Source organism: Antechinus flavipes, chromosome 1 (genome assembly GCF_016432865.1).
Source record: "Antechinus flavipes isolate AdamAnt ecotype Samford, QLD, Australia chromosome 1, AdamAnt_v2, whole genome shotgun sequence".
Lineage (NCBI taxonomy): Eukaryota > Metazoa > Chordata > Mammalia > Dasyuromorphia > Dasyuridae > Antechinus > Antechinus flavipes.
The window spans coordinates 428,481,102-428,501,851 of record NC_067398.1 but is presented as its reverse complement, the minus strand read 5'-3'; the positions used below and the strand labels follow the sequence as shown (position 1 = coordinate 428,501,851).

The 20,750-nt window shown below is 33.7% G+C and overlaps 1 protein-coding gene across 1 annotated transcript in view; it reads left to right on the top strand.

Moving 5' to 3' along the window:
- The window catches only part of PIGN (phosphatidylinositol glycan anchor biosynthesis class N), a 174,137-nt gene that overhangs the window by 49,017 nt on the left and 104,370 nt on the right, over positions 1 to 20,750 (top strand). Inside the window, exons 10-11 of the mRNA XM_051969902.1 lie at positions 11,798 to 11,890; positions 13,846 to 13,901. Coding sequence (XP_051825862.1) covers positions 11,798 to 11,890; positions 13,846 to 13,901 — 149 coding nt within the window. The remainder of the gene's footprint in view (positions 1 to 11,797; positions 11,891 to 13,845; positions 13,902 to 20,750) is intronic.

The following is a 20,750-nucleotide window of genomic DNA, read 5'->3' as shown; positions in this document are numbered from 1 at the left end:
TTCAGGTGAAGTCAAAAAAGCAGGGGTAGCCATCCTGATCTCAGATCAAGCTAAAGCAAAAATTGATCTAATTAAAAGAGATAAGGAAGGGCACTATATCTTGCTAAAGGGTAGCATGGATAATGAAGCAATATCACTATTAAACATATACATGCCAAGTGGTGTAGCATCTAATTTCTTAAAAGAAAAATTAAGAGAGCTGCAAGAAGAAATAGACAGCAAAACTATAATAGTGGGAGATCTCAACCTTGCACTCTCAGAATTAGATAAATCAAACCACAAAATAAATAAGAAAGAAATCAAAGAGGTAAATAGAATACTAGAAAAGTTAGATATGATAGATCTCTGGAGAAAATGTAATGGAGACAGAAAGGAGTACACTTTCTTTTCAGCAGTTCATGGAACCTATACAAAAATTGACCATATATTAGGACATAAAAACCTCAAATTCAAATGCAGTAAGGCAGAAATAGTAAATGCATCCTTTTCAGACCACGATGCAATGAAAATTACATTCAACAAAAAGCCAGGGGAAAATAGACCAAAAAATAATTGGCAACTAAATAATCTTATACTAAAGAATGATTGGGTGAAACAGCAAATCATAGACATAATTAATAATTTCACCCAAGAAAATGATAATAATGAGACATCATACCAAAATGTATGGGATACAGCCAAAGCGGTAATAAGGGGAAATTTCATATCTCTAGAGGCCTATTTGCATAAAATAGAGAAAGAGAAGGTCAATGAATTGGGTTTGCAACTAAAAATGCTAGAAAAGGAACAAATTAAAAATCCCCAGTCAAATACTAAACTTGAAATTCTAAAAATAAAAGGAGAGATCAATAAAATGGAAAGTAAAAAAACTATTGAATTAATTAATAAAACTAAGAGTTGGTTCTATGAAAAAACCAACAAAATAGACAAACCCTTAGTAAATCTGATTAAAAAAAGGAAAGAGGAAAATCAAATTGTTAGTCTTAAAAATGAAAAGGGAGAACTCACCACTAACGAAGAGGAAATTAGAGCAATAATTAGGAGTTACTTTGCCCAACTTTATGCCAATAAATTTGATAACTTAAATGAAATAGAAGAATACCTCCAAAAATATAGCTTGCCCAAACTAACAAAGGAAGAAGTAAATATCCTAAACAGTCCCATCTCAGAAAAAGAAATAGAACAAACTATCAACCAACTCCCTAAGAAAAAATCCCCAGGACCAGATGGATTTACATGTGAATTCTACCAAACATTTAAAGAACAATTAACTCCAATGCTAAATAAACTATTTGAAAAAATAGGGATTGAAGGAGTCCTACCAAACTCCTTTTATGACACAGACATGGTACTGATACCTAAACCAGGTAGGTTGAAAACAGAGAAAGAAAATTATAGACCAAGCTCCCTAATGAATAGTGATGCTAAAATCTTAAATAAAATATTAGCAAAAAGATTACAGAAAATCATCCCCAGGATAATACACTATGACCAAGTAGGATTTATACCAGGAATGCAGGGCTGGTTCAATTTTAGGAAAACTATTAGCATAATTGACTATATCAATAACCAACCAAACAAAAACCAGATGATCATCTCAATAGATGCAGAAAAAGCATTTGATAAAATTCAACATCCATTCCTAATAAAAACACTTGAGAGCATAGGAATAAATGGACTTTTCCTTAAAATAGTCAGGAGCATATATTTAAAACCATCAGTAAGCATCATATGCAATGGGGAAAAAAAAAATCTTTCCCAGTAAGATCTGGAGTGAAGCAAAGTTGCCCACTATCACCATTATTATTCAATATCATATTAGAAACTAGCCTCTGCAATAAGAGTCGAGAAAGATATTAAAGGAATTAGAGTAGGCAATGAGGAAACCAAACTATCACTCTTTGCAGATGATATGATGGTATACCTAGAGAACCCCAGAGATTCTACTAAGAAGCTATTAGAAATAATTCACAATTTTAGCAAAGTAGCTGGATACAAAATAAATCTCCATAAATCCTCAGCATTTTTATACATCACCAACAAAATCCAACAGCAAGAGATACAAAGAGAAATTCCATTCAGAATAACTGTTGATAGCATAAAATATTTGGGAATCTATCTACCAAAGGAAAGTCAGGAATTATATGAGCAAAATTACAAAAAAGTTTCCACACAAATAAAGTCATACTTAAATAATTGGAAAAATATTAAGTGCTCTTGGATAAGCCGAGCGAATAGAATAAAGATGACAATACTCCCTAAACTAATCTATTTATTTAGTGCTATACCAATCAGACTTCCTTTTCTAGCATTTTTAGTTGCAAGCCCAATTCATTGACCTTCTCTTTCTCTATTTTATACAAATAGGCCTCTAGAGATATGAAATTTCCCCTTATTACCGCTTTGGCTGCATCCCATACATTTTGGTATGATGTCTCATTATTATCGTTTTCTTGGGTGAAGTTATTAATTATGTCTATGATTTGCTGTTTCACCCAATCATTCTTTAGTATGAGATTATTTAGTTTCCAATTATTTTTTGGTCTACTTCCCCCTGGTTTTTTGTTGAATGTAATTTTCATTGCATCGTGGTCTGAAAAGGATGCATTTACTATTTCTGCCTTACTGCATTTGAGTTTGAGGTTTTTATGTCCTAATATATGGTCAATTTTTGTATAGGTTCTATGAACTGCTGGAAAGAAAGTGTATTCCTTTCTGTCTCCATTACATTTTCTCCAGAGATCTATCATATCTAACTTTTCTAGTATTCTATTTACCTCTTTGACTTCTTTCTTATTTATTTTGTGGTTTGAATTATCTAATTCTGAGAGTGCAAGGTTAAGATCTCCCACTATTATAGTTTTACTGTCTATTTCTTCTTGCAGTTCTCTTAATTTCTCTTTTAAGAATTTAGATGCCACACCACTTGGCATGTATATATTTAATAGTGATATTGCTTCATTATCCATGCTACCCTTTAGCAAGATATAGTGCCCTTCCTTATCTCTTTTAATTAGATCAATTTTTGTTTTAGCTTGATCTGAGATCAGGATGGCTACCCCTGCTTTTTTGACTTCACCTGAAGCATAGTAGATTTTGCTCCAACCTTTTACCTTTAACCTGCATGTATCTCCCCGCTTCAGGTGTGTTTCCTGTAAACAACATATTGTAGGATTCTGGCTTTTAATCCATTCTGCTAACCGCTTCCTCTTTATGGGGAAGTTTACCCCGTTCACATTTATGGTTAGAATGACCAATTCTGTATTACTTGCCATCTTGTTAACCCCGGTTTATGCTTTTCTCCCTTCTTTCCCCTTCCCCCCCTTCCCAGTATTAAGCTTGTGAGCACCACTTGCTTCTCACAGCCCTCCCTTTTTAGTATCCCTCCCCCCGCCTTAGAGTTCCTCCTCATATCTTATCCCTTTCCCTCCCAGTTTCCGTATTCCCTTCCTCTTAGCTTATTCCTTCCCTTTTCACTTTTCCCTTCTCACTTTTCAATGAGGTGGGCGAAGTTTCACCATAGATTGAATATGTCTTAAGATTTTTCACTTAAAGCCAATTCTGAAGGCAGTAAGATACCCACTATATTCATCCCCCTCCATTCTTTCTCTCAGATATAATAGGTTTCCTATGCCTCTTCATGAGATGTACTACCCCCACTTTACCCTTTTTCTGGTACAATGTCCTTTCCACATCAATTTCTAGAACAAGGTATACATGTATTCTTTATACATCTATATAGTCAAAATATAGTTCCCAAGATTAATCTTTTCCTTTTTAGATTTCTCTTGAGTTCTATATTTGTAGATCAAACTTTTTGTTAAGTTCTGGCTTTTTCATCAAAAATAGATGAAATTCGCTTACTTCGTTGAATGTCCATCTTCTTCCCTGGAAAAAGATGCTCATTCTCGCTGAGTAAGTTATTTTTGGTTGCATACCAAGTTCCTTAGCCTTTCGGAATATCATATTCCAGGCCCTTCGATCTTTTAATGTGGATGCTGCTAGATCCTGGGTGATCCTTATTGTGGCTCCTTGATACTTGAATTGGGTTTTTCTAGCCGCTTGCAATATTTTTTCCTTCGTCTGAGGGTTCTGGCATTTGGCCACTATATTCCTTGGTGTTTTGATTTTAGGATCCCTTTCAGTGGGTGATTGATGAATCCTTTCAATGTTTATTTTTTCCTCTGTTCCTATGACTTCTGGGCAGTTCTCTTTGATAATTTCCTGGAAAATAGTGTCCAGGCTCTTTTTTTCATCATGCTTTTCTGGAAGTCCAATGATTCTCAGATTGTCTCTCCTGGATCTGTTTTCCAGGTCTGTTGTCTTCCCCAGAAGGTATTTCACATTCTTTTCCATTGTTTGATTTTTTTGGATTTGCTTGACTGATTCTTCTTGTCTCCTCGAGTCATTCAATTCCAATTGTTCAATTCTGATTTTCAGTGAAGTATTTTCTTCACTCACTTTTTTAAAATCTTTTTCTAATTGTCTCATTGAGTTCTTTTGTTCTGTGGAATTTTTTCCATTTCGCCAATTTTGTTGTCCAGTTCACCAATCCTATTTTTCAAGGATTTTACTTCTTTATCCATTCTCTCTTTAACTGACTTCTCCAGGCTCTTTTGCCAAGCCTCCCTCTCCTTTTCCCATTTTTCTTCTAGCTCTCTTGTGAGAGCCTTTTTAATTACTTCTATGAGGTTCATCTGTGCTGAGGAACAGATGATCTCCTCTTTGGGGATTCACCTGGAGACAGTCTGTTTTTAGTCTCAGGATTTAGAGTCTGCTCTCTATCTGTATAGAAGCTGTCAAGGGTTAAAGTCCTCTTCAGTTTCTTGCTCATTCTGTCTAATAATGAAAGACAAACTAGCAAAGAAAAACAGAAAAAACTGGAGTCTTTCTTTGGGGGAGGGCCTGGGTGGTGTTACCGAGCTTCCTCTACAGACTGCAGGGGGCAGCAGTGAGGCACTAGCAGGACTGTGTGCGCCTGCGCTCTGAGATCCCAAAGTGTGCTGAGTCACTGTGGGGGGGAGGGGGGGAGAAGGGAGGGAGCCGCCAGGTCCCGAGAGACTCCAGCTGTTTGGGGTTGTATTCTTCACCCCCGGTGTTTTTAGCTTCTCTGCTGGGCTGCTGACTTGCTGCCGGAGCAAAGTATCTAATCCTGTATCGAAGCTCTCCCTGCAGAGACGGCTGCGATCACTCCCCACCCCCTCTCCAGTCTGCTCCCATGCTCTCACTGCCGCTGCCCGTCACCTGCGCCTGATCTAAAACCGTCCCAGCCCTCCAGTAAAGACAGACCTTTCTTGGTGAATCTCAAGGATGGCTTTCTTGGTAACTATTTGTGGGGTTTTTTTCAGTCAAGCATTAATTCAGAGGCTTGTAATGAAATGGATAGTGAGAGAAAGCGTGGAGCTCCACAGCTCTGTGCCTCCTCTCCACCATCTTAACCGGAAGTCCCAATCAGACTTCCAAGAAAATATTTTAGTGATCTAGAAAAAATAACAACAAAATTCATATGGAACAATAAAAAGTCAAGAATCTCAAGGGAATTAATGAAAAAAAAAATCAAATGAAGATGGCCTAGCTGTACCTGATCTAAAATTATATTATAAAGCAGCAGTTACCAAAACCATTTGGTATTGGCTAAGAAATAGATTAGTTGATCAGTGGAAAAGGTTAGGTTCACAAGACAGAATAGTCAACTACAGCTATCTAGTGTTTGACAAACCCAAAGCCCCTAACTTCTGGGAAAAGAATTCATTATTTGATTAAAAACTGCTGGGATAACTGGAAATTAGTATGGCAGAAATTAGGCATGGACCCATACTTAACACCATATACCAAGATAAGATCAAAATAGGTCCATGATCTAGGCATAAAGAATGAGATTATAAATAAATTAGAGGAACATAGGACAGTTTATCTCTCAGACTTGTGGAGGAGAAAGAAATTTGTGACCAAAGATGAACTAGAGACCATTACTGATCACAAAATAGAAAATTTTGATTACATCAAATTAAAAAGCCTTTGTACAAACAAAACTAATGCAAACAAGATTAGAAGGGAAGCAACAAACTGGGAAAACATCTTCACAGTTAAAGGTTCTGATAAAGGCCTCATTTCCAAAATATATAGAGAACTGACTCAAATTTATAAGAAATCAAGCCATTCTTCAATTGATAAATGGTCAAAGGATATGAATAGACAATTTTCAGATGATGAAATTGAAACTATTACCACTCATATGAAAGAGTGTTCCAAATCATTATTGATCAGAGAAATGCAAATTAAGACAACTCTGAGATACCACTACACACCTGTCAGATTGGCTAAGATGACAGGAAAAAATAATGATGAATGTTGGTGGGGATGTGGGAAAACTGGGACACTGATGCATTGTTGGTGGAACTGTGAACGAATCCAGCCATTCTGGAGAGCAATCTGGAATTATGCCCAAAAAGTTATTAAACTGTGCATACCCTTTGATCCAGCAGTGTTTCTATTGGGCTTATATCCCAAAGAAATACTAAAGAAGGGAAAGGGACCTGTATGTGCCAAAATGTTTGTGTCAGCCCTGTTTGTAGTGGCTAGAAACTGGAAATTGAATGGATGCCCATCAGTTGGAGAATGGCTGGGTAAATTGTGGTATATGAATGTTATGGAATATTATTGTTCTGTAAGAAATGACCAGCAGGATGAATCCTGAGAGGACTGGTGAGACTTACATGAACTGATGCTAAGTGAAATGAGCAGAACTAGGAGATCACTTTTCACTTCGACAACAATATTGTATGAGGATGTATTCTGATGGAGGTGGATTTCTTTGACAAAGACTCAGTTTGAATTGATAAATGATGGACAGAAGCAGCTACACCCAAAGAAAGAACACTGGGAAACGAATGTGAACTATTTGCATTTTTTTTTTTATTTTATTTTATTATTTTTATTTTATTGGTTTTTCTTTCCGAGTTGTTTTTACCTTCTGAATCCAATTCTCCCTGTGCAACAAGAGAACTGCTCGGTTCTGCAAACATGTATTGTATCTAGGATATACTGCAACATATCTAACATATATAGGACTGCTTGCCATGTAGGGGAGGGGGTGGAGGGAGGAAGGGGAAAAATCGGAACAGAAGCAAGTGCAAGGGATAATGTTGTGAAAAAATTACCCTGGCATGGATTCTGTCAATATAAAGTTATTATAAAATAAAATAAAATAAAATATTAAAAAAAAACAAAATAGAAAAAAAAAAAAAGAAAGTCTCAGTCTTAGAAGGGAATTCAGAGGTCTCTTAGACCAAGCCCGCCTAAACAACTCTCTCTTCTATGAGATGATGCTTGAACACCTACAGTGAGAGGAAATTCCAGCCTCTCAACATACCCAGTTCTATTTTCTGATTGCTATAATTTATAGAGAGTTTTTTTCCTAATAGCAGGCCTAAATTTGTATCTCTGCAGTTTTCTCTTATTATTCCTAATTCTCATGATAGGAATTTAAAAGAAATGAATCTTAACAAACCTTCAAAAATCCAAACATAGCTTTCATGTTTTCCCTCTATTTCTGGGCTAAATACTTTTTATTTCTTTAACTGATCATATCTAATCAAAATCAGTTCCCAGTTCTTAGATACTATCCTTCTTTAGGATAGCCCAAGATTGCATCACTTTCCACTGCATTTCTTTTCCACTGCATATCAGTGAAGTTACTTAAAGGTCATTTCAGACCAACTTTTGTCTATTCACATCTCTCCCTAGGATCCTTAGTAAGCTACAACCAAGGTTGTCTTCCATATCATTCTGTATGATTATGAGTTGAAATAACTGAGGATATATAATTTCCATAGTATACATCTTTCATAGTACACATTTAAATATTTGAAGGACTGTCCTATGGAAGAGAAATTAAGACACATTATTTGAGTTTTAATGGACTGTAAGCTCAAGTGGACTCTCAGAAGAGAGAAATCAGGATGTACCTCCTGATCATATAGTATTCTGAATGGTTGAAGGAATTAAATTTAATCTGCAGAAGAGGAAGCAAAGTAGATGTGACACCTATATTCAGTCATTTGAAAGGCTGTTTTATGGAAGAGAGATTAGATATGTTTTGTTTGACCAGAAAAGAAAAAAAAGTAGGAACTGTGTTCAAAATTTACAAAAAGTCAGATTTAACCTTGATTTAAAGAAAGTCTTAAGAATTAGAATCATCTGACAATGGATTACTACCTTTAGGGATGATGGGTTTTGTGTAAGTAGGATTCTTCAATCAAAGACCAGATGTCTGCTGATTGGATGTGTTTTATACAGGTTCAGTTTTGGATCTAATGACTTTTTTTGAAAGTTATTTGCAAATCTTAAGAATCAGTGATTCTGATTTCTTGATTTATTTTTGACTTGCTTCCTTCAAATGCCCTAAATAATTTATAGAAAATAAGAGTTTATAATAACGAACCAGACCATGATTTCTGTAGGTTTTTAAATCTCATTTTTGAAAAAAATTTGAATGCCTCTCCACTCTTCTGATGAACATACAGAATTCTCTCTCAATTCTGGACTGACTAAATCATTGCTGTGATTTATTTTTGGCACTTCTTAGGTTCTAAGAAAAAACAAAATATAAACATAATGTACATTTTGTTGAAAGTTTTGTTATTCAGCCAACTTGTAATTATCATTCTTAATATTGATGTGGGTTCTGATAATAGTGATTAAACTTTATTGACAATCCTCCTTTTGATCATTTTAATCATTTATTTCTAACCATATCCACTAACCATTTTTCACTCTTTTTTTTTTTTTTAATCTCTTCTTCCTTCACTGCTGACACTCCATGATAAAGATAATTCTAATTGGTAGCTAAAAGACAAGTATAAACAATTAAAATAATCTACAAAAAAGTTGTTAATCTGTTTAAGATTAGACTTAAATGTCCATGCAAAAGGTTCTAGATTTTTAGAATTTTAAAATCACAGGTGTAGAGTCTGAAGAGAACTGAGAGATCACTTGAGCCAACCAATTCCATCATTTTACGATGAGGAAATGGAGGCCAAGTAATTTGCTTAAGATCACACTAATAATAGTAATAGGTACAAGAGCCAGGATTTGAACCCCTTATGCCTGGATTTGCTTCATTCAGGATGAATTTGATTGCTGTATACTATAATTCCAGTCAGATTACATTATGCTGTTTCCCCCAATTTGTTTTTTTATATGTCTCATAACCATTATGTGAGGTCAGTTTTGTAATTTTTTTCCTCATATTTGTAGCATTTTTTCAAGAAAAATTTGCATGCTTTAATATTAGCCATATTCTTTATATGGTAAAAGGAGAATGGGATAGATAGATAGGTAGATAGAGATAGTAAATAATAAAAAAAAGAGAATTCCATTGTGGGAAACCATCACATATGAGCATGTTTTTTCTCCATGTTTCTTAGAACTTAGTCTAAGAATAGGATCATGGATATTTGTAGAAGAAAGTGATTTAAATAAGAAGCACTGAGTCTTCATCTAAAAAGTTGAACATTAGTAAAGGCTTCATGACTCTGTGGTTCTTAATAAATTCTCATGTCTATTTATTATATGCAATGTTACATGAGAAATGAGAGCTTTGTCCCGGATGGAAATAGGACTGCTGCCATAGTATATAAAATTCCATCATATTGTAGAATTATAATGTCAGAATAGTCACCCTGAGGTACCCAGTTCAGCCCCAAAGTAAGAGTACTCTTGAACTATGCTAGATATATCAGGAATGACTTCCCTCTCTCTTTTTAAAACTAGGGAAAGAAGAATCAGATATTTAAAGGCTCTGTAATTTTTTTTTTCATTTGCACCTAATATTGTCTTTCAGTTGTACTTAAAATCTGTTTCATTTTTCTATTTATAGTGAAGGGAAGAAATTATATGCTACTATTCTTTTTATAATAGCTTCATTATTTACAAATAAACTTTTGTGGCCATCTTAATGCCAAATTCTTTCATTCACTCATTCTTCTTGGTGCTATTATTGCTTCACAAACTACTCTATATTGCTATTCTTTGGAACTTTGGACTTCAAGTCACTGTATTCACTGGGTTTCCTTCCTATTTCTTTAATAATTCATACAGTTCTCGCTTTGGTACATTTTCACATACTTTCTTGCACAGAGTTGCAAACCTTTTATACCTAGGCTATTGTGCAAAGTTGTTAATTGTACTTACAGGAAAGCAACTTCTACTCTGATGTGAATGACACATATCTTTTCCTATCACACTTAAATTCCTCCCATTGGTAGGAGAGAAAGAAAGGGAAGGTAGGACTTCAGCTGATTTCCTCTCTTTCCTTTATCCTCTCCAGATTCTTTACTGTATTGATTTCTGTTGCCATTGCATTCCTCTTTCATGCAATCATGGAAATATCTTTCACTTTTATCACTGACTTCTGATACTTGGTTCACTATTAAATACTGCTGCTTTTATTTACCTTATATTTCCAAATGTTGATGAGAATCTCCTTATCCCTCATATGAACTATTATACTATTCTTCCTGCCACCCTGTTTATTGTTATTTTTCCTGTAGTTGATCTGAACTCCTGCAACCAGGTATTTTCCCCAGCTGCCATAGTGCCTTCTTCCCTGTCTTTTAAACATTAATTGCCCTCTATAACTGAGCTAAAGTTCTTTACTCTGGACCTTCTCCAGGCTGTACTGGATTACAAAACTATTCTTGGCTCCTACTATGTTTGAAACAGCTAGGTGGCTCAATGGATAGAGCACTGGGCCTGGAATCAGGAAGAATTGACTTCAAATAAACCTCAGTCACTTATTAGCCATGTACCCTGGGGCAAAACACTTAAACTCTGTTTGTTTGAGTTTCCTCAACTGTAAAATGAAAATAATAACTGCACCTACCTCACAATTATTGTGAGATCATATAATCAGATAATTTTTGTAAAAAGTACTTAGCACAGTACTTGGCACATAGTAAAGCAGTATACAAATGTTTATTCCCTTCCTTTTCTCCCTCCCTCCTCCTTCTAGACTACTGAGATAAAATGAACCTTACTTTGTTGATCCATATGATAACTTTTTTCATGCCTGAAGCATAGACAAGTCCAGATCATAATCTATTCTTTCAGTCATACAAAAAAATCTTTAAAATACTTCCACAGTTTTTTTTCCTCCTGAAATTGAGGTGGTAATACTCTTGTCTTGGTTTACATTCTCATTTACTGTGTGATATTCAGATGTTAATATTTTTTTGTGTGTGCACACAGACAGTTGCCATAATGCTTATTATACATTAAATATTATATCTGAGATTTAACTGGAAGGAATCTCAGAGGACATCTGATAGAGCCCTTTCATTTTTGCAGATGAGAAGATAGAGAGTTTTTAAATTCTTTTTCCAAGATCATGAAGATATAGTAAGTAGCACAGCCCAGATTCCATACCATTTCCTCTTATTCCATATCTACCTCTTGTTCTTCATATGACTTTTTAGTAGTATGAAGTTCTTTCCTTTCTCCTGCTTGCAACTGAATTATCTGTTTCATGTTACAAGCTTCCTCAGGGCAAGAACTGTGTATTTTTAATTCATGTATTAACACTAATGAAGATGATGATACTTTGCTTTGGTTACATACATAATTTTCATTTATAGGAATAATTAGAGAAAAGACAAGTTACTTGGTTGAACCAGGTGTTCCTTTTTTTTATTTGTTATGCTCATTGTAATTTCTCTTCATTTTATGCTTACCTCATAAATCTTTTTTAATGTCAATAATCTGAAGCTAATTAATATCTAATCTTTAATGTCTCTAGGGAATCCTACCTCTGGATTATCTTAACAATAGTGATCTTTTCAAAGCAGCAAGCATGCTCACAAATGCAGTACAGATTCTTGAACAGTTTAAGGTAAGTAACATCTGAAAAGGGACAACTAGCACATCTAGCAAAACACAAGGAAGGGTTTGACATTTACTTTCAATTTATAGTCTGATAGTATTGCCTAAAGCATTGAAAGGTTATTTAACCTTCCCTGGAGTCATAAAGTTTATTAATATTGAAAGTGAAATTTGAACTTAGGTCCTCTGGGCTGTGGAGGCAAGTTCTCTATCTGTAATACCATGTACTGCAATTATAATCTGACCAGGGCAACAGAATTTCATTCTTATATATCCTTTCTCAGAAACTTCCTATTCCTCCTATACTCTCTTTAGGATTTTAGTCCAAAAGACTCTTCGTATCCTCTTTCCTAACCTTAGAAATTGGTTTGCCTAACATTTAGAGTACTTGTTAGACTGTGCCCAAATTTCTTGTGTATTCCATATTCTAAGATGGAGTAGTCATTTCTCATACTACTCGTTTCTACTACAGCAACTTTTTCTTTTTTTTTTTTTAATTTATTTATTTTTTAATTTTTATTTAATGATTACTTTATATTGACAGCATTATCCCTTGCACTCGTTTCTTTTCCGATTTTTTTTTCCCCTCCCTCCCTCCACTCCCTCCCCTAGATGGCAAGCCGTCCTTTATATGTTGGATATGTTGCAGTATATCCTAGATACAATATATGTTTGCAGAACCGAACAGTTCTCTTGTTGCATAGGGAGAATTGGATTCAGAAGGTATAAATAATCCGGGAAGAAAAACAAAAATGCAGATAGTTCACATTCGTTTCCCAGTGTTCGTTCTTTGGGTGTAGCTGCTTTTGTCCGTCATTTATCAATTGAAACTTAGGTCTCTTTGTCAAAGAAATCCACTTCCATCAAAATATGTCCTCATACAGTATCGTTGTCGAAGTGTATAATGATCTCCTGGTTCTGCTCATTTCACTTAGCATCAGTTCATGTAAGTCTCGCCAGTCCTCTCTGTATTCATCCTGTACAGCAACTTTTTCTATGTAAATCAGTAAACCATCAGGCATTCATGAAGTGCACATTACATACCAGGTAATAAGCTAGATGATGGGACTACAAATACAAAAATGAAACAATTACGCCCCTCAAGAGTTTACATACCAAAGGGGAAAGTAGAATGTACATTGTTTAAACACTGTTGTATTTAGGATCAGATCTATTAAAATCAAAAGATTATTAAATCATATAATTTCAAGGGTCTCTTAAATCCACCCGGTGACAAGTCAGAAAGAGCTCTGAGTATCAGATGTAATACATTTTTATACTTTAAGAACAATCTAAGTAGTTGTCTCTAGTTTAACATCTATATTCAAAATTATAAATAAGAATACAATATTTTTATCTTAAGCAAGTAAGGATACAACTCAACGATTATTTTTAGTGTGATATTATCTTAAGGACCACTGGGTAAGATCTTAAAAATTGCAAAATCTCCAAATGAGTTTAGTTTTCTTTTTACATTCTCAGACCAAAATTTAGCTTGAAAAAGGAGTGCAGAGGATGTGGAGACAATGGGAGTATGCAGTTTTTCTAAGAGTTTGGATATGAAAGAGAGAGAGGATACCCAATAACAGCTTGAGGAGATGAAGAGTCAAGTGAGGCTTTTTTAAGAATGGAGAGATCTAACCATATTTGTAACCAAGAGAGAATGAGCCCAAAGCTAGGGAGAGAATGAAGATTGGGAGTGGGGAGGATGCATAAGGAGGAAGAATGATTATGGGCCAATTTTCCAGAGGAAGGGGCAGAATATAAAGATAATAGAGGTTGGCCTTGTTTGGGAGAAGGTGCATTATAGATATCTAATGACTGCTTATAGGTTTACTGTCAATTTCTGAAGTACTTATACTTTAAAGAACTTTTTTATATCCCCTTTTATACTTAAAAATAAAAGTGATGAAATGTATTTCTCATTTAATGTGTCCTTATAATTTTTAAATATTTGATTTTCAGATAAAAATGACTCAGAAAAAGGAAATCACACTGCCATTTTTATTTACACCATTTAAGTAAGTGTTTCATTTTTATTTCCTACAAAAAGAAAGATACTTGTTTTATTTACCCTGATTGATTTTGATATAATATAGTTTATTAAGAAACTATTTTCCCTTATATTCCTGATAATTCCTGATTTCCTGATAATAATATTTCAATAATGACCCTTTTATTTCTTTGTAAGATTATAAACCAAGGTTTCCAGTCTATGTTGCCTCATATTTGAAAGCTTCATTAATTCTTTCAAACTTTTGCTATTAATTATTAAAGTGCAAGGTTAAGGACAAATGTTTTGAATTTATGTAATCAGATCAAATAACTTTTTTCTTCTAGCAGATCTGTTTTTTTAATTGATTATCAGATTATCATTTCTTTCTGTCAAAGTCAGGACAACCGTAGATATCTAAAACATCATTTTGTAAATGAGTTGAAGCTACTTTTCCTATGATAGGCTTTGTTGTTTCCTCCATCTCAAGAGCTTTAATATTTCTAAAATTTTCTTTGTTGAAGAGCCTTTTGAATTTTATTAACATGAGTTCTTTCAAAGGAACTATGAAACCCAAAGTTCCTATATAACTTTTGGTCTTCCATTAAGTCATTTTATTTGTTTAAACAAACCAATTCTCCTTTCTATGCTTCATTTTTATCTGTAAGATGCATATTTTGTTAGATCAAATCAGATACCAAAAGTCTGAGTCTGATTTACTAATTTTTAGTTTTATAGGATTTCAGAAGGAAGAAATTAAAAAATTTTAATCAAAAGTCTATACATTTGCATACAAGTTTGTACAAAGCTTGAGGACCAAATTAAAATAAATTTCTTCAGGTTTCAAGTAGCAATGTGCTTAAAACCATATAGCACAAAAGGAACATATGGGGATGTAGCTAATTATACTTTAAATAACTACCTGGTTTTGCCACTGGACTTATTTTTTTTTTTTGAACAGTTCTTCCCATTTACCAAAATCTGAATTAGAAACAGTGAGTTGCATTTTTCACAATTTAAATCAGCAGATTTTTTTTTGACTAATAAAATTTATGCATAGATTACTGAATGGGTGTCTTATTCCAATTGTTATATTAATAATAATTCTTTCCTCCTACCACATGTAACCAAAAATGCATTGGATTCTCTACTTTATTCTTTTTAAACAAAAGGCCTTAAATATTTAATTGAAATTTCTTTAGTTTCTGTTTTTTTTTTTTCTATTATCTCTGCCTTTATTGATTTTCTTATAAAAGCTTAAATTCTTGGTGCTTCCTAATCTTTTTCTTAATACATTAGAAACTTTTAAAAATAGTCTGTGATACAATTCTTCAGCATGGACTCAAAGGTTAAACAGTGTGATAAACAAAGTATTTCCAGTAATAAACACTATTAAGATGAGATTTGAGAAGAACTTTATACTAAATCCCATTTCATGATAGATGATATTCTATAGGAGTCAGATGTCTTTCTACATGTATTTAAATATTTTGTTTTCCTTTTTTTTTTCTTTTTTCTTTATAATACTTCAGATAAATGTTCTGAATCTTATCTTAGCCCCAACTATAGTCTGGAATAATTATAGCCTGGAATTATTCTCTTAAATTCTTATTCTCGTTTCTAATTCCACTCCTACCATACTAGTATGGGAGCTCTTTATTTTCTTTTTTATTATTTATATTCATTTACATCACTGTCACATTATCAGTAACCCCTTACCTCCAATAAAACCCTCCCTTATAACAAAGAAATAGAATGAATCAAATAAATGAACACATTGATCATATCTGTTAGTTTATCTTCAGTAAATTTCTATATTCCATCATTTCTTTACAGAGAGGAGAAAATACATTTTTTTCATTAATCACGTGTAGGTGATTGGCTATTGCAATGATCTGAATTTTAATAACTTTTAGCATTGTTTCCCTTTTTATTGTTGGGCTCGTTGCTATATATTTTTTTGTTTCTGCTTATTTTACTCTGTATCAGTTCCTATAAGACTTCTCCCAGTTCTCCAAATTGTCATATTTAGTGCTTCTTCCAGCATTGTTATTCTATTATAGTCATATATTTGTTCAGCCATTCTTTATTTTCAAATAGGCCTACTTTATTCTGAAAACAGGATTAGGATCCTACTACCATAAAAAGTTATTTTCTGAATATTTGGTGGGCATGTGTGTAAACACACACATGGCTATATTATACATGCATGTGTATCCATTTTTACATCTATGTGCAATGTGTACATGAACTTTATGTCTATGTGTGTGCATGTGATAGATCAGTAGGTAGGTGGACATCAAAATATGTCTGTTGAGGCAACTGTGATTGAAATCTGCATAAAATATTTTCCTGTCTTCTTAAACTGAATAAGAGAAAAAGATAAAAAATATATTTTATATATACATATACATATATATATTTATAGTCTGTTTTTTTATCTTAGTTCCAAATTATTTTGCAGAATAGTGAGGCTAATTCATTCTTCCACCAATATTATGTTAGTGGATCTGTCTTTCCTACTTCTATGGACTATTTACATAGTTTTCTGTTAAGATCTTCAAACTACTGTCTTCTCCCTCCAACCTATCTATCATAGCTTTGTCAAGCTATTCTTGCTTATAGAGAGGTCTGATTCTCTACTCCTCTTCTAAAAAAAGTCTTCAACAGCTTCTTATTACCAGCAAAATTCATACATCTGGGATTAAGACCTTCCTTGCAGTTTTGTGATATATATGATAAGATACAACATTGGTTTTATATAATGGGAAAGGGCTTTGTAGAAAGACAATATGATTGCTTTTTCATCTTGATTTTGTTGGCAAAGAGATGCTAGAAAGTAGCCAATAAAGCCCAATTGAGTAAAACTTGAAGCTAGATGGAAAAATCCATATATAGGAAACTATAGAAAAGGGGTAGAAAAAGAAATATCAGCCAGGAAGAGGCTTATGTGGTATAATAGGAGCTTGTTGAGTCCTATTGGTTCTCTCCTTAGAAAATAAAAAGATTCTTATTAGAATACCAACCTTCAAATTCCAATTCAAATACTGCCTCTTAACGAAATTTCTCTTGCTCCTACTTCTCCAAACTCATATAATGTTGTTTTGTAATTCTCTGATGTGCTTATCACATTATTTTTGTTATTATAACATCCTTCATGCTTCTTCATGATGTAGAAATGAACTAGATTCTCAAAGACTAGGCCACTGTAACAAAAATTGTCAGATCCTACTAAGATAGATAGAATTTGAGTACAGGCCCAGCTACAGTATGGATATTTATCACCCAAGGAACAATTTAGCCAAAGTCTAAGCAGTTCACCACCAGGTAGACTATATAACAATGACTCATTTGGGCCTAGCATCTCTTGAAGACCCCCTCAGTGAGCTCTAGAGGGGCTGCAGTCTGTATTAGTAGAGGGAGTTCTCACATATATGAGATTGAGTCTAAAAAGTAATGATTATTCACATTTATATAGTGAATATAAGGTTTGCAAAATTTTTTTATCATCACATAGGTAGTTCAGATATCATTATTCCTAGTTTATTGATGAGTGAAACTGAAACTCAAAAGAGGTTAAGTGACATAATTACCCATAGTCACACATTTACTAAATGTTAGAGCCAGGATTCAAATCTATTTTTTTTCCCCAAAACTCCAGCTTCAAATGTTGGAATCTTTACAAATTGTTAAGTCATTAGAGTTTATAGAGACAATAATTATCTAATTTAGCATCATTCAGTATCACTGATCTGATCTTACAAGGAGATGTTTTGGGCCAGAACCTGAAACAAGGTACTAAGTAGAACTATTTGATACAATTCTTGTGTTCACACCTTTAGAGAGCTCATATAAGCAAGAAGTACTCATTGGAGTTCAAGAGTATGGGAGATTCACAAAGTAAACTTTGTAACTTTGTGAATTCACACCTCTCTTAGGTGTGCCTCCAGAAGGAGGAGTCAGCCTTTGGGAGATCATAGATAAAGAGGCTCTTAGCTTCCGGTTAGTTAGTTACTTCGGTTTAGAGAGAGTTACTTCGGAACATTGACTAGGGTCGGAAAGGAGCACTCTGGGAGGAAGCCCACAAGCCCTCTCTCCCAGGCAAGAGAGATTCATTCCATTTTCCACTTAGCTGGCTGGAGGCTAAAGAAAGCAGAGGCAGAAGCAAAGGACAATCTGAAAGAGCTCTTGGAACCAAGCAGAGAGATAGGCCTCAACTAACCGGGGTATTTTGGAAGGGGAAAATAAATGTTTGCATTTTTACCAGCTGGCTGCATTTTGGGTGATTATTACTTTCAACTGCAACTAAGACTGCCTCCCAAAAACCTCCCCAAGAAACCTGCTTTCTCTCAGAGAGAACCATTATATTTTAAAAAAGAAGAACACCACACTTTTTTTCATTATATCCTTATATTCCTCATATGATAATTATCTATATATGTGTCATATCCCCAAACTTGATTTAGTTTCTTTAAGGAAATGGCAAGTTTTTTCTAAAGTTTCAATCTCCTCTAGTGCCAAGGACACAACATATTATATGGTCTTAATATTTGTTGTCTTCATCAGTTACATTTTAATTGACGAGTGGCTACATTAAATGATATTAACAGAAACAACATTCATTAACTATTTGAGATCATTTTATAAAGAATTTAAAATGCCACAACAATTTTGTTTTAACTTTGATTGAAATCTGCATAAAATACTTTCCTGTCTTCTTAAACTGAATATATTGAAAATAATTTATATCTGTATGACTGTTCTGATATGAGCTCATCCTTATGAGCATCACTGGTGTTGAATATCTATCTACAGCTACAAATGCAGTTGCAGATGTTGTGTATATGGGTAATACAACATGAAGTTCTTCAAAATTTTTCAGTTAAATACTTTTTTGCAAGTTAATTTCTAATCTTTAACACACAAAAACCCAACATTGCCACCGAATATCACTTCACAAAGCATCTCTGATTTTTTCCTAAGGTAATGGACAACAAGAAATTCTTGATCTCATTTATACTGTTTGCTTTTGGTGTTAAATAAGAGTACTGTACATTTAACTTAATCTCTATTACATTGCTGCAGGGGAGGCTTATTCCAAAGTCTGCAAATTCTTTTTGGCTCTCAGGAGTTGATATTTATGTATCCAGGTATTAGGTATGTCCCTCTCTTAGCAAACTATTGTCTGGTAAATGCTATTTACTTTTTGCTTTCTAGAGAAGCCAAAGAAACAATTTAGTAGTACTGAATTGTTGGTTTTGTTGAACCTTTTGGGCAGGTTAATCAAATATATTAAAATTTCTTCTTAGTAATTTAAGCATCATTGTTGTTAATTCATTTAATTATGTCTGATTGTTCATGGACCAATTGTCCATAAGATTTTTTTGGCAAAGATACTGGAATGTTGCCATTTCCTTCTACAGGGAATCCAGTGGATCCTTTTGTCAGGCAATTAGAGGTTAGGTGACTTGCCTAGTGTCACACAGCTGAGAAGTTATCTGAAGCTGGATTTATACTCAGTTCAGGTCTTCCTGACACCAGCAGCCATCAGCTGTTTTAATAATTTAAGTTCATTTTCATATATAAACATAATATTAACAAATAGTTTTATCTCAGTACTTTAGTAACTTCTAATTAAGATAGAATTACATCCCCCTCTCCCCCCCCCCCCTCCACATACACATTGTATTGTGCATGGTTTTTACAAAAAAATATTCAAGATACGTTCCCTGTGGCTAGAGTTTGGGGGCTGTTTTCTATAGAATAAAATTCCATAGGATCAATTTCAAAATTACAGGGGGTCAGGATTTAGCTCAGGATACAGAAATTTTTTAAAATAATTATATGTTACTTAGGAGTGTCCTGGGCTGCCTCAAGAGGAAGGCAGTTTCCCTTAATAGGACAACATTAAGGAGAGATTTAGAGATTGAATGACTCATTACTTGTGTTGTAGAAGGAATTCCTATTCTTATATGAGTTTGAATGGATAATCTCTAGTTAAATTTACTTGTTTGATATTATGTGATTCCATACACATTTGATTATTTCTGAGTGGTACAGTTCATTATGATGATATTATTTGAGAATTTTTTTCCTCCTAAAATTACTAATTTACACTATGAAGCAAAAACAATTTTCTGCCTATTTGATTTAATAACCTTACAAATATCAAAATCTTAAATAGGATTGTTGATTAACTTTTTTATACTTCATTAAAAGTTTTGCCAATTTTGTTGAAATAGTATAGTGGCTAGATACCAAGGCTATTGTAATCTTATTACACTTTCAATTAATTTTGTTGTTCCAAGAATTATAATCCTTTGCTTATTCAGAGCTATTTTTAATAATAGCTTTTAATTTTCAAAATACATAAAAAATAGTTTTCAACATTTGCCCTTGAAAAACCTTGTGGTTCAAATTTTTCTCTCTTCCTTCCTCCTACTCCTCCCCAGATAGCAACTAATCCAATATTTTTTAAACATGTACAGTTCTTCTACACATGTTTACACATTTATCATGCTGCACAAGAAAAATCAGATCAAAAAAGGGAAAAAATGAGAAAACAAAAAACAAGCAAACAATTACAAAAAAGGTGAAAATATTATATTGTGATCCACTTTCAGTCCCCTAGTTATTTTTCTGGATGCAGATGGCCCTCTCCATTATAAGTCTATTGGAATTGGTCTGAACTACCTCATTGTTGAAAAGAGCCATGTCTATCAGAGTTGATCATCACATAATCTTCTTGCTCGGTACAATGTTCTCAGAACTATTTTTTTGCTTAAACATATAATACATTAAAACTGAAAATTCAGTTTGACTTTTTAAATGCTTATGCTGTTAGGTTGGCTAACAGGTAAAAGGGATTTTAAGACAT